This window comes from Patagioenas fasciata, chromosome 1, assembly GCF_037038585.1.
Source record: "Patagioenas fasciata isolate bPatFas1 chromosome 1, bPatFas1.hap1, whole genome shotgun sequence".
NCBI classification, from domain to species: Eukaryota; Metazoa; Chordata; class Aves; order Columbiformes; family Columbidae; genus Patagioenas; species Patagioenas fasciata.
In genome coordinates this window covers 113,459,016-113,477,844 of record NC_092520.1, presented here as the reverse complement: position 1 = coordinate 113,477,844, position 18,829 = coordinate 113,459,016, and the positions used below count along the sequence as shown (strand labels likewise).

The window sequence follows — 18,829 nt, the reverse complement described above, 5'->3', positions numbered from 1 at the left end:
ATGACCTAATCTGAAGCAAGCTGTGTAAGGGGATTTGTTTGCAGAATGAATTACTCAAAACCAGAGGATTGGTTTCCAGTTTTAGTGTGTATCCCACTGATAGAAAGGGATTTTGGTGTTGGATATCCCATCTAGTCAATTGCTGTGAAGGACAGCATGGGCATATCTACTCTCTGGACTATGCAAAGGGCTATGTAAAAAAAAAAATATATATATATATATATATTAAAAAAGGCAGTGGAGACATAGCCAAAATATGATGAAATAGCCAAAAAAATTTCTTCTGCAGCTCTTCTTCCTCCTCCACCATACCCGTAACTCTTAAAGTGGAGGATGGTGGAGTCTAGAGATGCCGGTGAGGGCTTTTGAAGGCATGACTGTCACCAGATGCTTATGAAAAGAATGCTTAGATGTTACTATGAACAGAAACATTATAATAGTAAAGTGCATACATACAGCCTTGTAAGAAGATGCGCTTTATGAGGGAAATGAACACTGAAGAATAAATAATTGTATAGTGTTTTGGACAGGTTTAAAAAAAAAAAAAAATTATGCTTGGCTAAATTGCAAGATTTGGCCATTCTGGGCCATAGTTTCAATTTTGCTCCTAAAAACTGATTGTTCTCCTCTTCAAAGACTGATTTCTTCCATGAGATCTCTTTCAATATCTAAGTTGTAATTTTATGGTGCATGTAAAATCTTACAGATGGTTGTATTCCGTGGGTGGTGCAGAAACCCACTACAGCTACGTCCACATTAGTAAACTAACCGTGCCTGGGAGTATTCCTGACCACTGAGGCCAACTGGCACAGAAGGGCCGGTGTCTGTGCTAGCAAACTGCCCTGCCTGCCAAACAATCTGCATACTGGGAATTGTCTCTGGACCATTATAACCACCAAGCCATGCCCAGGAGTTATTCAGAGAGAACATCAGGGCCCCGAGCAAGAGTCCTAATTAAAACAGGCCAGAGTCTGGCCAGGGAATAACCTGTCAGTTTGCTAGTGTAGGTGATCATGGTCCAGTGACCCAGAGTGTTCCTGGACATGCTTGAATTTCCCAGTATGGAAGTGGCTGGGCTGTGAATGTCAAGGTTACCAGGGCCTTGAACTCCAAAAGCTTTATCATTTCAATTTAGGATGCTCTGTCTTCACGTTCAAGGGCCATTTCCAAGAGCGTGCTCTGCTCTGTTACATCCAGCCATGCCCTTCAAGGAATTCTCATAGCTGTGAAGCAGGACCTGGCTTTATTCCCAAAACCCAACAGTAGGTTTCTTTGCTTATCTTTGCTGATCTATACCAGCCTCTTTCACACAGGGGAAGTTTGGCTCTGTGCACTTTTGCTCTGCCTAGCCAGCAAAATAATCTTCTGTAAAAGCTGTTTTCCAAGATCTGTCAGTTATGGCTGCGTCTCTCAGAAGCAAGAAAGAATGTTTCTAGGCCATCTCCTGTCATCATCTCTGGATTTTGTATAATGCTTTGAGTTACTGTATTCCTCACATCAGTGGTTTAAGATCCATCATGAATTACCTTTCTGAATAATTCTTTTGAATTACCAGGTTGAGGGACTTGATTTCAGAAACCCAACCCCCTGGTCAGTGCCAGGTGTCAATTCTGCCAACTGTAAGTGCTTACTCATTAGCAGGTCACTTCATTTGGGACAGTTTCCCAATTGCATCAAATCCATTAACGCAGGGGTATCAAACTCATAGCCACTACTGTAATGTAACTACTTCCACATTTATACGGTCCTAAAACTACACTTGCCCCTTTGGAGGCAGCCACGAGGCTGATGCGGCCCCGGTGACAACAAGTTTGATAGCCCTGCATTAATGAGAAGTGGTCAGCTATGAGGTGAGGTCTACTTGAATAACATGTTGCAGGTAGCAATGTTGTAGAATCAGTTGGACAGACAGACATCTCCCTCTGGGTACCCCCAAGGCATTTCCCACTGCTGACTTGTCTGGGAAGCAGAAGCACACACTTTAAGAGACCTGCTTTATGAAGGAAAAGTTAGGTGTGTAAATTATGAGGAGTTTCATTCCCTTTATGCTTTTAATAATCTCTTTTAAAATGAAATCATAACCAGTCTAACCTGTTTGAGCCAGAAGTGTTAAACACAAATTAGCAATATTGCATATCAAAATAACAGTGATTATAAGACTTGCAGCTGAAGATTAGAAATACCAAAGGTCAACAACCATCTTGCAAACTTCTTTACCCAACTGCAGCTGTTTTAACCTCTCTGCTGACAGTTACAGAGTGAGGATGTTATATGTCACAAATAAAAGTCTGCAAGCATTTGCCTACCTTGATTCATTATTATACCAGGACTGGAGACCATGAAATAAAATTATTTCAGAACTATCCTTCCTCAAACTTGGCAGTACTCTACCATAGTGCAGAACAGTATACCTATTACGCGAGCGTCCATGACTTGCATGTTGGAATGAGCTGCTTTATCATGCAGATAGAAATGCTTCTGTGGGCTAAGGAGATTAAATATCTTTCTGAATTGTGCTTGAACTGTGGTCTTCTAATAAGACAGGGTTCACTGAATCATTCAACAGAAATCAGAATACGTTCCAGAGCAGAGAATACTTTTTTTTTTCCCAGCAACAAAAGGGGAGACACACAAATACCCCTGCCACACACTGGTAGATTTATAAAGCCTCTCTGCAGGGACACATAATAGCTTATGTAGCCTTAGGAAGAAGAAAATGGAAAAACAAAATTAAAATACTGGAAAATAAGATTGCCCAAGCATCGCCAGAAAACCAACTAAATAAAACTGTTGAAAAACAAAACATAACCCTTTTAGAACTAGCAAATAGGATATTGTGTTTGATGGCCAAGTGGCTATTTTATTCACAGGGTCCAGTAACAAACTGGATTATTACAACGAGGGCAGGACTGGCTCAGGGTTCTATATAGCAGAGGAGCCAGCGCTGAAGGAATTTCCTACTTGGCATGTTAACCAATAACCCAAGCCTGTGAAAGACTTATGTTCTCATTATTGTAAATTATCACAACTAAAAATGTTCCTTAACTTCTGAGCCTCATTATTAACTTCATTAGTTTTCTAGTCAAATGTGCAAAATTGTTATTCAGTTTTCCAGACTTCTGAAGGAATAAGGAATATTAGAGTCACAGCTCTGTATGGTGACAAAAATTATCCTAATTAAATCTATTTCTTAATCACTAAAGTGAAAGATTTGTGCAAGAAATTAAAGAATGGCTGTACAGCCATAGCTTGTGGTTAGGCTGGAAAGCCCCAGCCAGCTGTCACATCTCAGCTTGACCCAAAGGCTTGACAGGAGATGATGGCACATTCCCCAGGTGTGTCATGACCCAGCAGAGCTCAGAGCTAACAATACAGGCAGAGAGGTTTTTGCTTTTATAGTTGAGCTATTGTTCATGTAAAATATGTCTAAAATATTGGTAAAATAATACGCAAAGATCAATCAAGTTCGATACTTGATTGGTCAATATTTGCACTCGAAGATGTGTGGAGTGTTTAAAATTTGACCAGTACTTTCAGTGTAAATAATTAAAATCTTTTATTAGTAGATCAGAAGAAAAATTAATTTTCTTTCGTGATGGATTTCCTTTTCAGTAAAACATGACTTGTCAAAGCAAAAATGGATCTCAGATCTTTAGTCTTTGAATAAAGACTTTTTCTTCTTGTTAGTGTATAGGAAAGGAAGTTTTAGTCCTTACTTTAAAAAAAAAGGAAAAACTAACATATCAGGTACATCAACAATGACGTTTCATCTTGACTGCATGAATTCTTGGAAATATAAGAGAGAACCTAATTCTCTTCCAGGATTCTACTTACCGCATGTAAATGAAAGTTACCCTCTGAACAAAACAAGCAATCCAGGGTACTTTGATTGGTTTAATTGTTGTTGTTATCGATTGCTTTAAAAAAAAAGCAGGGGCAGAGGGGGGGGAGCATGAGACAAATCTCAGTAAACTAGAAGGCGCAATATCTTCCACCCCATTGCAAACTGATTTCTGATCTCAGAGGCGTTTTTCACTGGAAGAAAGATTTATACAAAGTGAAAATAAATACATTATTTACAACCAGATTATGATAAACTCTACACTTCCTCTTCAAAACTTACTCTAGACAAACTCAGGGTTTCAGTCTGCAATAAAAACTTCTCCCTAGAAAATATTTGGTCTATAAAATAGATTAATACCTTGATGTGGTCTCTGTCTTGATGGCTGTCTCTCACCAAGAAAAAATAATATGTCAGCAGTTTTTTTGCCACCTTTTTGGAAAATGTGACCTAAGCAGCCAAGCTACAGACAGCAAAGGACACTGTAAACAAGACAAAATGAATTTTATTACCTTTCTGGTTTTCTGATCTTTAGGTTCTGTGACTTGATTTAAAGCTGAGAGGCTGTTTCACAAACAGCAACTGTCAGAAGTTATGTGCACAGTGTGCACTCGCAGCCCAGAAGGCCAGTTGTATCTTAGGCTGCATCAAAAGGAACACGGTCAGCAGGTGGAGAGAGGTGATTCTGCCCCTCTGCTGTGCTCTGGTGAGACCCCACCTGGAGTTCTGTGCCCAGCTCTGGAGCCCTCACCACAGGAAAGACATGAACCTGTTGGAGAAGGGCCAGAGGAGGCCACGAAAATGATCAGAGGGCTGGAACAGCTCTGCTCTGAGGACAGGCTCTCAGCCTCTCTCCTCTTCCCCATAGAGCTGGGGTTGTTCAGCCTGGAGAAGAGAAGGTGCCAGAGAGACCTTTTTGCGGCCTTTCAGTGCTTAAAAGTGACCTGTAAGATGGGGACAGACAAAAGTAACAGGCTGAGCAGGGCCTGTTACAACAGGACATTTTTTTAAAGGTATAGGGAGTGCTGGAAGGGCAGAATTGGAAAGAAGAATCACATTTTAAAGGCTGAGACGTTCTCTCAATGAAAACAGAAATAGAGGATTTTACATTGTTTGCTGAATTGGCACCAAAGGACTTTTCACCTCTGCACAATTGCTTTTATAGATCCGGAGACTCAACAGCCAGAATATGGAATCTCAATGAGAACAGCAACAGCGGCTCCACTCAACTAGTTTTGAGGCACTGCATAAGAGAAGGAGGACATGATGTCCCCAGCAATAAGGACGTGACTTCATTGGACTGGAATGTAAGCTAACTTCTAAGACTGTGCATGGATTTTAACTGTCTAAATTTAATTCAGAGGCAATTACAGCTGCTGCTCCATATCTTTTATATCTGAGGTGACCAGAAGCTCTGTCCTAACCTACTGACCTCTTGTTTCAAATATTCATAATAGGCTGAACTTTCCCCTACATGCTATAATTTTCCAGGGCTGTTGCCATCTCCAAGCTTAATAATGATGTATTTATAACTCTATTTTAGGAACACGGATAAAAATAAACTTAGCTAACTTTAAGAATGAAGATTGAACAAGCAATCTATGTAGTAATGAAGCCTGATTAATAATGTACTTGCATCTCATAGTTACTTTATTTTGGCCCGTAAGGAGATATAAGCACCAGCAAAGCTTTTTCTGAGGCTGGACTATCAAGACCCTCTCTCATTTGGATTATGATGTGCATAGCAAAACATGTTCACATCATTGTCTTTATGTTGGTAGGAGCACGTGTAGTCATTCTCTCTTTACCTACCCACCTTCTGGGTGAAACTGTCTTGCCTGATCCCTTTTTTTACTTTAATCCTGCAAAACCTTCTATCTTAGATAATGTTGTCCTGCACAGAGAAGACTGAAGTGAGCAGAGAGGACAGGGATTGTTGACAATCCCCAGTGCCTGGTTAGTGTCTCTGGGCAGCTTTAAGGCTGCTTCATGTCTCCTTTGTGCCACCAAGCACTGTAAAAAGAACTTAAAAGACCTTGCAGGAACCTTAATTAATTTTAAGATCACTTGCATTCTGTCTGTTTTGCTGATATTAGTATGGACAGACTGATCACATTAGTGTTGTTTTTGTAGGAAAGCAGATTAAAAATTAAGTACCAGAAAGGATTCTCAGCAGTTACATACAGTCTCATTTGCTGGCCAGACACCAAGATTTGATTAATCTTTACTGCATTATTGTCCTTCAGGTGGGCTAGGTAATTCACGGAAGTGAAAGATAAGGCCACTGCACAAATCAGCTTCCCCTGTGTATTTTATATTTGACACAATGAAAGAAGTACAAAAAAGCAGAGGTAGTTTAAAAAAGCAAATAAAGATAAAACCCAATAAACGTTCATTACATGTTTCCTGTGGATATCACAGTGGAGAAAAATAGTGGGGAAAAGCTAAACTGAGGAGTAGGAAAAGAGTAATTGAAAGAGGAAAGGTGCAGAACAGTTATGAAAGTTGTCTAAAACACAGCAGGCATCTTCTAGTATTTCCTGTAGCAGTTCCTTCCCTTTCCAGGCTTCACTGGTCACTGATACTTCATTTGCATTGTGCCAGTACTTAATGTAAGCTAATTTTCCTAATTTAAACACTTGAAGTGCTTCCAACTAACTTTGAGTTTTCCAGAGAATGTGAATTACCATCAACAAATTGTGATAAACTTTACATCTAGTCCCTGAACTTCCTTCCCTTTTCTCTTTTTGTTCTTATCAGTTTTGTTCTCATCAGTGGTCCAGATAAGTGTATTTCGCGGTGAAGTTGGCTTAGGTTTTGAGATTTATACCCCTACATCATTGTACATTTGAATTAAATCTACAACTGCTCTGACTCACTGTTTTGGGAGGGATGGAGTAGACATATGTTTTAAAGGATTATTTTATGCTTTTTCTTATCTTCTATTCATGATGATAGAAATTCCATCTGCCTTTATTGTTTATTTAGAACCACAGTATTAATACTATTTCACTGTGAAATTTTCACACTGATGATATTAAATTGGTTCTCTGGTTTTTGTGTTTTATAATAAAAGAAGTTATTTCTAGGGACCATGTTTAGATCATGTCCTTTGGTACCAAGGGTAGGATTCATTTCCCTTAGATTTAACCATCTAAACTAGTCATCTAGACTCCCTCTAATTCAACATTACAATTACAGTTCCTGGGCTTTTTTTCCTCCTGATTGGGACTCATGAATCCACCTTTTCTCAGGCTGTCCATCATCATACTGTGCCTCTGAGCATCTGTGTTCAGACAAGTAGGAAGCGACTTTTTGGTGGCAGATGACATTCAAGGTGTTAACCATGAGTGTAGATGGCTTAGGTGTTTAGGTCCTTCCTTCAGGTATAGGTTCCTGAATTTCAGTGCACTGGGATTTAGTCAGGATTTAGATGATCTGTTGACATTTTATAGGCTCTTTATGTCTAAGAAGTAGTATCTGTTTGTTATCTGGGAGAATCCCATAGAATTTATTGTATCTTGTTTTCTTTTTCTAATCTTTTTGATTAAATTAATTTTATCTGATGGTGTAACCCACTATTTAATAGTATGTTAGAGGGTTTTATTTCCTCTTCGCTGTCTGCAGTAATAACCTTTCATTTAAATCATAGTATAGTCTGTCTCAGTGTGTGGACTCAGATTTCCCATAAATCACAATGAGAAAAGAAAAGCAGAGCAAAGGGAAAAAAAAAAAAGAGAAGAAAAAGGCTTGGCTGAAACAGATTTCATCTGGTATTGACCTTTGCCACTTATATCTCTCCCAACAGAGTGATGGAACACTATTGGCTACAGGCTCATATGATGGTTTTGCAAGAATATGGACAGAAGATGGTAAGTCAAACAACATTAATTATTTGTAAGCATTGAACAGCAGTGAACTGTAATTTAGCTAATTTGCAAACAAATTGTAATAGTAACCTTTTCTTTTTTCCAGGTAACCTTGCAAGCACCTTAGGTCAACATAAAGGTCCAATATTTGCCCTGAAATGGAACAAAAAGGGGAATTATATTTTAAGTGCTGGTGTTGATAAAGTGAGTTTAAAAATACATTATTCTAGCATAAATATGCTGACTCAGTGAACTTATGCCGCTGAACTCCGTAAGATTTTCTTTCCTCTAGGCATCCTGGAGAGTTGACTTTTCTTTAATGTGCTTTAGTGCATGTTGATTACATTTTTGAGGCTGTGTAAATGTACTATTTTTATGTAAAAGATTTTACTTTAAAAAAAACAAAAACAACTCGATTTGCCCCCCATGTATAATTGGGTCTGAAATGTGTCTCAGTTAAGGAAAGATCTGCTTCCAGTACTGGAGTTTGATCAACCAGCTATTTCCAAGAAGGAAGTGATCTTAAAGATACTGCACTTTTTAGCTCATCTACTTATTGAAACACTTTTATTTAAATAAAATATGTATGGCTTCCTAAGCAAATATGCAAAAACATGGTAGTTCTGAACTCAAAATATGCAAAACATAGTAGTCACAACCGAGTGCGTATTAAAGATTAAAATGAACAGATGACTGTTGATGATTAGTGCAAACGCATTAAAACCAAAATGGGGAAGGACACAGCATTTATCTTGCCTAACTTTGAACATCTAAAAATTAGATGTGTATGTCATCCTTGGCTTCCTTTCTAAAATTTGAAGAGAAAAATGGCACCTCCAAATGATGGGTTGCACTGTGCTACAGTGAGCTGACAGAGGGAGCCCAAGAAAACTAGCTCAGGCTTGTACCTCTCATTTGTATGCCAGATGAATTTTCACATACTTGTGAAAACAGAAGCTTAGTTTTTTTATTCCTTTTAATACTGGCTTATATTCAGCTGCGCTTGTCTCCCAATGGTACTTCCATTATTCTGGCAAACTTACGTTCCCAATAACAGCAGTCATTCTTTAGATGATCCATTATCAGTGAGGTGAGGCATCCTTAATTTATTTTCTGGAAGCATGTACTCCCAATAAATTGACAGTTCACTCAGAAGGTTGTATTGAACTCTGCAGGGGAGTTGCTTACATGTGCTGTGGGTATGGATTAAACCTGTAGTAAGCAAATTGCACATTAGTCTGTCCCACCACAGTGGCAAGATGTGATATGTACTGAGCTGCTAGATAAACATTTCACTTGGTGGTTTAATTGTCAGAAATGTAGCATCACGTAGTTTTGGAATTGAATTCAATTTGCATCTTTGAAAAGAGGAAGACGTCTTCTTTGAAAAAGACAACTGAAACAAAATGCTTATTAAAAATGTGTATGTGTAGTACTGTCTTCTAGCATTATTCCGAGAGAATATGCCTGTTCTTAGTAGTTATATTACTTCCTCTGTAGGTGTGATACTTCGTTATCTACACATAGATTATTATTCTGCAATATTTGGAAGCTATTTCTGTTTCTTCCGCTGTTTGGCACACAAGGCTCTCTGCAATCAATAATTTTATCAGTCCATCTTTTAGAATTGCTCCTCAGTGAGGGTGCTGCTCTCTGTTTGTTTTCTCTGAGTTGAACAGTCACTAATCTTTTTTTCCTCTCTTCCTTTGGATGCAGACGACAATAATTTGGGATGCTCACACAGGAGAAGCTAAACAGCAGTTTCCTTTCCATTCAGGTGATTTTTACATAATTCCTGTTACTAAAATGAAATGCAGTTTTTAATTTTGTCAATATAATTTATCATTTTGTAAGAAACTGTCTGCCAGAGGGGAGTTCGAACCAAGTTTGTTGTGCTTGAACTATCCTGAGTATCATGGCTTGTGGGTTGATTTTTTTCAGAAAGATGAGGTTCTCTGAGAATCAGCTTTGAAAGTCAGAGTGATTCAAGGAGAGAATTTACACAGCAGCTGAATGATTCTGTCCTTATCTATGTGTACCAAGTGGTGATTTATGTAGAGATTTTTTGATGGAGGTGTCTGGGATTTCTTCCACTCTTTCTGCTTCTGTTGCAATGAAGCTGACTTTAGACAGAACCAGATGGATCTCTTGTGCTGCTTGCATTCACCACTGCAAGCATGAAGGTCCTCAGGAATTTCTTGGATTTTAATTTTGACTTGAAGTTCTTGCTTTCTCTAATTACCAGAATTCAGTTGTCAGCCATGAGCTTCAAAACCTTGATGAACCAAAACCTTATTTGCATGGTCATTTGTAGAGCTGATCTGCTTCAGGAAGACAGGAGATGTCACAGATACTAAGTAATCAGTGATGTAATCTTAAGTTCACTTGAGACCAGACTTGTAAGATGATGACTGAATTCGTGATCCAAAATAGATAAGTTGTCATAGTGAAGATTTTTTAAGTGGCATAGCCAAACTGAGCTTAAAACTACCAAAACATTCCAGATTCTGATGCTAGAAATGTTCATCTTCCTGTGTCTTCACTCTATTTTTAAATACAGCAGGCTTTCACAAGGTGCTCAATGGTGTTTAAAACCACGTTTTACTGCTAATTTTAAAACATAACATTAACATGCTTTTCAACTCAATTTCTAGTTGTTCTCATTCTTGCATTTTCACTGATGTTAATATCATGCAGTAGCAATTGAAATAGTTATTCAACAGAACACAAAAACTACGTCCATGCACACAGCAGATCCATACTCTGCATTTTTGTCACTCATCTCACTTACTAATGCAGCTGTCAGTTTGGAGGTATCAGTGTCTGCTGACAGATTTTCTCACTGTGGCATTTATTTATTTATCATAACTGTTTCATAAAGGCAAACTTTGCACTGTATAGTGATGTAGTTACAAGACTCTTAAGCCTTGTTGACCCCCAGCTGTTGATGTAAGTAGTTGCAGATACAGAACTTGGTTAGCCCTTCAGAGTCATGTCCACTGACATGTAGCTGTCTTACCAGTGATGAGAATCAAGGACGCATCACTCCATTCCCCTTTTATCAAGTTGAAACTTAACTACATCTCCCAATGCAATATGCCTATGTCCATCTTCATTAATAGATTTTTTTTAAAAAAGTTCTTATTACACGTGCTATTTGGACCATAAGACACAAATGAAGTGGAGATGTGGAGAGGCTGTTCTTTTCTTATTATTACTAGGAGGAGGAGGAGGAGGAGGAGTAGTAGTAGTAGTAGGAAATTATCTGTAGGCCAAAAGTATATGTCCTACAAAAAAACCAGCTGGAGTCTTTGTCCTCACATGAGTCTAAAGCCACAAAGACCTCACCTTGTCCTCTTTGCATCACTTCTTCACCAGAACAAACTAACAACAAAGTCCTTTCCATATCTGAAATCTGAAAACCTTGTCTACACAAGAATTAAAGGTGGCATTTTAACAATTAAAAGTCTAGTCTAGACAGAGTACATTTTCTTTAACACATACTTGTGTGGGATACTTACTTGCATACTTCTTTGAAATCTGGAGACAGTTGGCCTGGGAATAACATAGTTTTTTTACTCTCAGCTGCTTTCTAGTAATTTGTTTAGTTTACACTCATATGGACAAAACTATCATCTTAAAATACATAATTAAGACTCCTTTGTCTAGGTCTTGAAGACCTCTTTATCATTGATGTTCCCATGTAACTTTAAGGTTTTATGGTTGAAATATGTACGTATGTGGATAAGTAGCTTCTCGGGTTTCATTATTCTCTGAGCAAATGCCCTATGATTACTCATAGTTTTGCAAAATGTGTATTCACAAAGCTTATTTCTTTAAAATGGAGTGAAATAATCCAATCTTCATGTCTGCTGATAGATGTGGACTGATCTCTATGCATGCAGGAACAAATTGGTTAAGTGAAACCATAAGAGGTATTTGTATGACCCAGCTTCTAAGTCCTCTGAGTCGCTCCCTGCAGACACTCAACTGTATCTTCTTCTGAGCTTCTGATTCTGAATCACACCTAAATTAGTTCAGAAAAAAGCTTAAATTATAATTATTGTAACACTTTTATTGTGTTTTATTTTAGCTACTTTTATTAAATGACACTCTAGTTGTTTTTATGCAGTTGGCTGGTGTCCTGTGTTTTTGGTGACACTTTGGCGGTTAGATTACTTGCATGGAAAACCACGTTTGGTTGGTTTTTCCAGACCATTTTATTTAGTTACTTATCCAGTAAGCATATGGTTAAATACACCAATAAATGAATCGGTATTAATTATCAACACTCAGTGATTCAAATTATGCTGCAATGCAAATCTGTCGCTTTAGGTGCCAATAGCTCTCAGAAGATTACTTTTCAACTCATCATACTAGATATTAACCCTGAAGGCATATTGCTGTTAATGGAGATAGATTTTTGTTTGCTCTGAAACAGTAATACAAAGCTTTCAACATAAAAATAAATCAATCAGTTAAAGCAAAAAAATCCTGATCACCATTCATGTTCAATGGAAAACTCAGAATTAACCTGCATTTCCTTTGTTTCTGCAGTGTAGAAATTCCTTACCTGTCACACAGGTTTATTGAACATTTTCATTAATATTCTAAAAAAAGCCTGTATATGAAACAGTTTCAGCCCTCCATTCTCATTTAGAGAGCTACCTGATGATTTGGAAGGTGACATAGATCAATCTCATTTTGCAGTTCCTAAAAAATTATAACAGGAAAAAATGTACTTAATGTAGTAAGCTTGGCAGAACAGAAATCTTTTCACCTCTGTATTACAAAAGTATTTTTCTGAACGCATTTGAATAAGGCAATTTTCGTTTAATGATAAACTTGTCCTCTTGCCAGAAAGAGATTCAACTTTGTTTCCTATATGATTTTCTCGTTATGAAACACATACTTCTCACAGGAGTGTGCTGAGAATGGAGATTTCTATATTTTAGCAAGTCTTATGTCATCCTCTGGAGGGCAGCTAAGCTCTTTCTGAGCAAAAAACCAAGCAGCAGTCATAGAAACACAAGCAAACTGTATGTCAGGAGTTCCCTCATACTCCTGTGCATGCTTTTAGTCGGCAGTCACATGCTGTAAAAGTTTTGTTGTTTTTTCCAGACTTTTTGCAAAGCGTGAATGTTGCACACAGGCACCAGTTACATGTCCGTGTGCTGTCTGTGTGCAAAGTTTCATTACGTCAGTCCTAGTTAAAGCCGAACCCTCTACAGAAACTCATCCTCTTGTTTCAGATCTACTTGATTAATGTCTCTGTCTTAAATCAATCCCCACCCAAATTAAACTGAATGTAGGTATTATTAATCCCCATGTCCGCACAGAACGGTGCATTAGTATCAGTCCCTGCTTAAAGCTGGGGCAAAGGGCAATGGCCGCCTGCTGCTTCTCCCTCCCATGTTGTGTCTGGCATTCACCAGCAACATTTTTCTAACCCAACTGAAATCATCTGTTTTTTCTGAGCTAGTTTTCTTCCAGGTTCTTGGCTAAGCTGGCTTACAGAGGAATGAATGCTAGAGATGGTCCAAGAGATGCGGGGAGGGTGGAGACAGATTGATTTGCCCCCCTCTTATGTAACTTAACCCAGAAAATTCACATAAATAGACACCATACAGAGCATCCGCTGCAAGAGAAAAAATAATTTGTACCCTTCAGACAGCCCCTGTCATCCCTGTGACTGGTAGTAGATGACAGGCCAAGAAGTAGCTTTTAGTCTGTTTGATCTGAATGGGTGACAGGAAGAAAAAGGTTTGGGATAGCTGTTTCTGTGCCTCGTTCCCTGATGTTCCTTCCGTCATTTGTTCTTCACAGCTCCTGCTCTGGATGTAGACTGGCAGAACAACACTACTTTTGCCTCCTGCAGCACTGACATGTGCATTCATGTATGCAGACTTGGCTGTGATCGTCCCGTTAAAACCTTTCAAGGACACACAGTAAGTTTAAAATGTCCAAAATGTTAGTGGTAAGTCACCGCAGCACGGTGCGATGATGGCAGATGGTGTTTGCAGAGTGTGTTCTAGCACCAAAGGTGTTATATAGCTTTGCTTCCTGGAAAACAGGTCCTTCAGGAGTGACTCACTGCCTGTGAGAAGGGATAAACTGTTCTAAATCACCGTACAACACCAAACCTGCAGCTGAGACAGTGAGACTGTTTATATGTAGCATGAGCTGCAGACTAAGGGCGCATTAATAAATAAGATTTTGTTTTCCACTGGGTTAATTTCCTTTAGTAAATGAGAACTATGAATAAGGAGAGAACAATTCACCTCCAGCCATGGTTCAGTTTTAGAATCAATTTAATCTAATAAGATCCCTTTAAGAAGTATTGCCTCACCTCTTTTCCTGATAGTAGTTAATGACCATCAAAGGCCAGTTTTTCTAGCTTTCATTCATGAGAAAACTTCTGTCATATACCGACATGTGATTTAGATGCTAGCTTCAAGAACTTGCTGTCTCCCCATGGAGGAAAATCTTATCTAGTCTATGGTTAAACTGATATTAAACTGATATTCGTGACATTCCTACCAACAGACTGGTGCTTTTTGTGATTATATGAAATGCATCATTTTGCACATGATCCAAATTTTTACTTGTACAGTTCCTTTTAATTATGACCAAAACATGTAAAACGGATAAAGCAAAATTTAAATATATTCCAGGATTATTTTCACTGAAACCATGAGCTAAATTGTGTTTTTTAACAAGCAATCTTTCCTTTTTTATGAAATGCTTTTTTTTTTTTTCCTCCATATCTATGACTCTCAAAAAAGCACAGAAGACTTACTGATAACCAAGGGTAGGCTTAGCCTTACAAAGTAGGCTTAGTTAATTACAAAGTGCTAGAAGAATTGATGAATAAAGCATTGTAAACTATGCAATATTCCATCCTGGATTTCATGTACACCTACACCTCTGTTAAGAGAGACCAGCATTATTGTAGACCTGCAATCCTAAGAATTATGAACTCCACAAAATTTAACACACCACCCATATTTGCTATTGAATCCGAAATCTACAGAATACTAACCCTAAGAAAAATCTCAATTTAAAAAATAAGTTAATGCTGTATCATCAGTCTGTCTGGTTTATTTAAATCCTAGCAAATGAAGAAAGAGTATGAGAGACTTTGTGCCAGAACACTTATCAGAGCACTGATTGTGTCTATTGTTCACAAACACAAAATGGTTACCGTTCTTAAATGACACTTGAACAGCGTGTTACAGGAGCCGTGCTGCTTTTGTTCACCCATAAAGCAACCAGGGCTGTAATTTATGGTTGAACTTGTTGCATGCATAAACCCTGAGTGCCCTCTGCTGGGAGCCCAGAACAGTGCATGTACCTGAAATATTTACTTAATAAAATCACTCTTAATTTCAGAACGAGGTTAATGCAATCAAATGGGACCCATCTGGCATGCTACTAGCATCTTGCTCCGATGATATGACATTAAAGGTAATATAATTCCCATTCCTGCTGTTGAAAAAGTAAAGATAAAAATTATGTCTATTTTTTAATCTTCTCCAGAATGATGGTACTGTATCACTTAAAACTCTGCATGAACAATGGTTTCATTTTGTCCCATATTTCTTAAAGCAAATCTGAAAGAATTTAGAGAAGCAGAGAAACAGAAGAAGCCACTGGGAAAATTGAGGTGTCCTGTCCACATAAGTGTTAAGTGACTGGTATGTCACTGTCACAGAATAGGCATAGTTAAATATACGAATATATATACACCTGCTCTCTGTCAATAGAAGCACAATCCCTGTGCTAAGAAGCAGTCTGTTGGTTGCATTTTGAAAAGAATATAAAAATAAAGAGTTTTCTTTCTCTTTGGAGTGTTTTTTCTTAAAATATTTTCATTGGAGCTGTTTGATTCTTAATTTTTTTTTAATAGCCTTAGACTAAGCAATGGGACATGACATATATATTCAGAGCCCACCAGAAACCTGAATTACTCCCCGAAGATGCCTGTCTGAAACGGAGAGAGCAACAAAACTTGTAGATAATATCTAAGGGAACATCAGTGTTACAGATGTTTGCTCCTCATAAACAGCATGAGTTCTGCACAGGTCCACTCTGTATTTGCCACCAAACCACTCGGGTTTTCAGCCCTCTGGATTCTAGAGGCATTATTCTGAACTGTTCACAGATCTGAAAAATTACAGAAAATAGGGCTAGGAGAGGCTGAAAGAGAGCGCCTTGCCTGTTATGCTGCCACCAGACAATATTATGGTAGCCAGTATTGCTCTGCTTAAACATCCCGGTGCAGTGGTAGCACAGGTTTTTAGTGCCCAGTGGCATGCTGTGTTTTAAAAACCATCGTGGCTCAGTGTTGTTGGTGACAGTTCACATTTCTGGCCACTGAATTCAAGGGTTTGCCCTCCTCAGCCTTGCTTGTTTTTAAAAATTTTCAGTGGTGGAGACTGCAAATGCTTTTCAGGCAATTATTATTATTCTTTCTCCTCTGGAAATCAGTCCCCTCTGGCTTCTTTTTTTTTTTTCTCTTTTTTTTTTTGGAGTTCTTGGTATTTTGCTACAGCTTCTTGGAACATGTTGCCTGTTAGCTGTAGAACATGGCTACACTTTGTGTAACATTTCCAAAAGCAGATTCAGGTATGCTGCTGAAAATTCAGCATAAAAGCAGATCTTTTCCCTCATAGTGCAGGATAATAAGTGAGTTAAATCATTACTATATTTTTTGTATCTCTCTGAAACTGACTGACCAAATTTGAGTTATTTTCCCTGCTGTGAATTAGCTTCATCTTGTTTCTCAGCTGAAGAAAAGATCTACTAAATTACTTGTCATCTCTGTTGAACATATTCTTTATCTCACGCTGAAGTGTTTGGCCACGTAACAGTGTAGAAATAGCTGATCTTGTTCCGTTGTCTTTGCTGTTAAAAGCATCAGGCAAACAAAGAGTTTGGACGGAAAGGAAAATTTGATGTGGCTCTTGACTGGTGTAAGATAAAATTATTAGGTTCCAAGCAGTTATTGAATCTTTATTTTCATTTTTTTAAAGATGATTGCTGTTGCAATGTGTGACTTAAACTTCAAGTTAGACTTCTAAATAGAGTAACTTAAAGCTTCTGTATGAAAATGCAGTTGCAGGCTATGGGCAGTACAGCAACAATTTAGTTCTTATCTATTGAATAAATGCTATTAAATGTGTAGCTCTTTCTGCTAATGGGGTTATTCTCACATGTCCATTGTAGGTGCCAAACTACTGCATTAATAAATTTGTTATGTTTATGTATACATGTATGTGTGTCAAGATCTTAAAGAAACAAATGGTAAGAAAAATATAGAACTGAAATAATTCAGATTAGAAGAGGTGAGTAACGTAGCAATTTCTCCCCTTCGTTTTTACTCTGACTTAGATTTGGAGTATGAAGCAAGATACCTGTGTACATGATCTTCAGGCTCACAGCAAAGAGATTTATACTATCAAATGGAGTCCTACAGGACCAGGCACCAGCAACCCAAACTCCAACATCATGTTAGCAAGGTAAAAATATACCTCTCGCTCTTGCTTACCAAGAAAAGGATTATCTTTCTGACATGTAATTCACCTTGCTGTCAGTCTTCCTGCAGACAATTCCAGTAAAAAGTACTTGCATTTGTAAATCAGGGGGATGGAAACAAAGGGAAACGAACCGTATTTGAAAAAGGAAGTAGAAAAAGAAAGGAAGTTGAGTTATGTGATATTTAGCTTTTCAGTTGCCTTGAGAAAATAACTGTATGTCTGGCATTGCAACTTCACATCCAGCATCTAGTTCTTATGAATGAAAGTACTTAATGAGGCAGATGGCAGCCAGTGGGAATGTGTTCCAGCCAGGGCCATACAGCTCACCTGGGCAGATATTGACAGTTTTTATAGCCTTGTTAACCAACAGAGAAAAGCTTGGATAGTCTTTAAAATTCCATTTGAAAATCTGTTCAGAATTCTTCTTTGAGTTTACGAAATAGGTTTATTTGTAGAATGCCAATTGATGTTAGTACCATGGGATTATCAAATAAGTTCATGATGTATTCATTTTGGGGGAGGAGTTGTTATCAAAGGTGGTTTATTTATTTTACTCCTTAATCTGGAAGTAGACAGGGAAGAAGAATTTCTTTTTCTTGGAATTGTTCTTTTCGTATTATTTTTAATATCAATTATTTTTCTTGCCTAAGCCCACATTTTTGGACTTAGATGGATTGTAGCAAAAAAACAGCACTGAAACAAAGTGAAAAGAACCACAGTTCTAAAGAATGACAGAATACTAATTCACTAAATAGTGCAAAACCATTAGGAGTAAGATTTCTCTGGAACCGTTTACCCTGTTAATGACAATATACATTTTACTTTCCTGAATAACATCAGGTAGAATCTCAAAAAGCAGGAGCCTGGCCCTTTTAGGGCTAGTGATCTGATCCTTTATACAGCACCCTGAGATAAACTCAAAGGTTCCGCATACAAGAATTCGGTTCTGTAGAAATAGTTCTTGTCAAGGCTGTGGTGAATGTTAACTTTTCTGTTTGAAACTTTATCTCTTGCTTAGCCAAGGAAAAAAACCTGTGTTATTCTCTTAAAACGTTTACAGTATCCAACTGCAAACTGATTGACGCTCACATTAAGGCATGCTTGTGTTTGAATGCTTCTTGCAGTGCTTCGTTTGATTCCACTGTTCGGCTGTGGGACGTTGACCGAGGCGTCTGCATCCACACGTTAACAAAACATCAAGAGCCTGTCTACAGCGTAGCTTTTAGTCCCGACGGAAAATATCTAGCCAGTGGGTCCTTTGACAAATGTGTCCATATATGGAATACTCAGGTACTGTTTTGCTTCATGCGAAGCCCATCTGGTTCAGGTGACACATTAATAGCAAAAGCTTAAATGGAAAATCTATGTACCCCTGTATCATAAGACCTGCCAGCCAAGGTGAACCCGATTGTGTTGGCTGATACAAATCCCAGCAGAACAGTTGAGTCACTCAGGTGGAGTGAGGTGACTGTCCTGAACATTTCTGCTTGGGCTTCTTTGTATGCTAAAACACCAAGCATACCTGAAAATAGGTGCGTCGTGTTGTACCATCAGCTTTGTGAAGCAAAGGTGCAGATTGA

General features: G+C 38.2%; 1 protein-coding gene across 4 annotated transcripts in view; it reads left to right on the top strand.

Moving 5' to 3' along the window:
* TBL1X (transducin beta like 1 X-linked) overlaps positions 1-18,829 on the top strand; it is a 201,492-nt gene that overhangs the window by 180,330 nt on the left and 2,333 nt on the right. For all 4 annotated transcript variants that reach the window (XM_071813032.1, XM_071813023.1, XM_071813036.1 and 1 more), the window contains 8 exons: positions 5,007-5,148; positions 7,650-7,713; positions 7,817-7,914; positions 9,427-9,487; positions 13,537-13,658; positions 15,103-15,177; positions 17,104-17,231; positions 18,374-18,539. In XM_071813032.1, the coding sequence (XP_071669133.1) occupies positions 5,007-5,148; positions 7,650-7,713; positions 7,817-7,914; positions 9,427-9,487; positions 13,537-13,658; positions 15,103-15,177; positions 17,104-17,231; positions 18,374-18,539 (856 nt within the window). The remainder of the gene's footprint in view (positions 1-5,006; positions 5,149-7,649; positions 7,714-7,816; positions 7,915-9,426; positions 9,488-13,536; positions 13,659-15,102; positions 15,178-17,103; positions 17,232-18,373; positions 18,540-18,829) is intronic.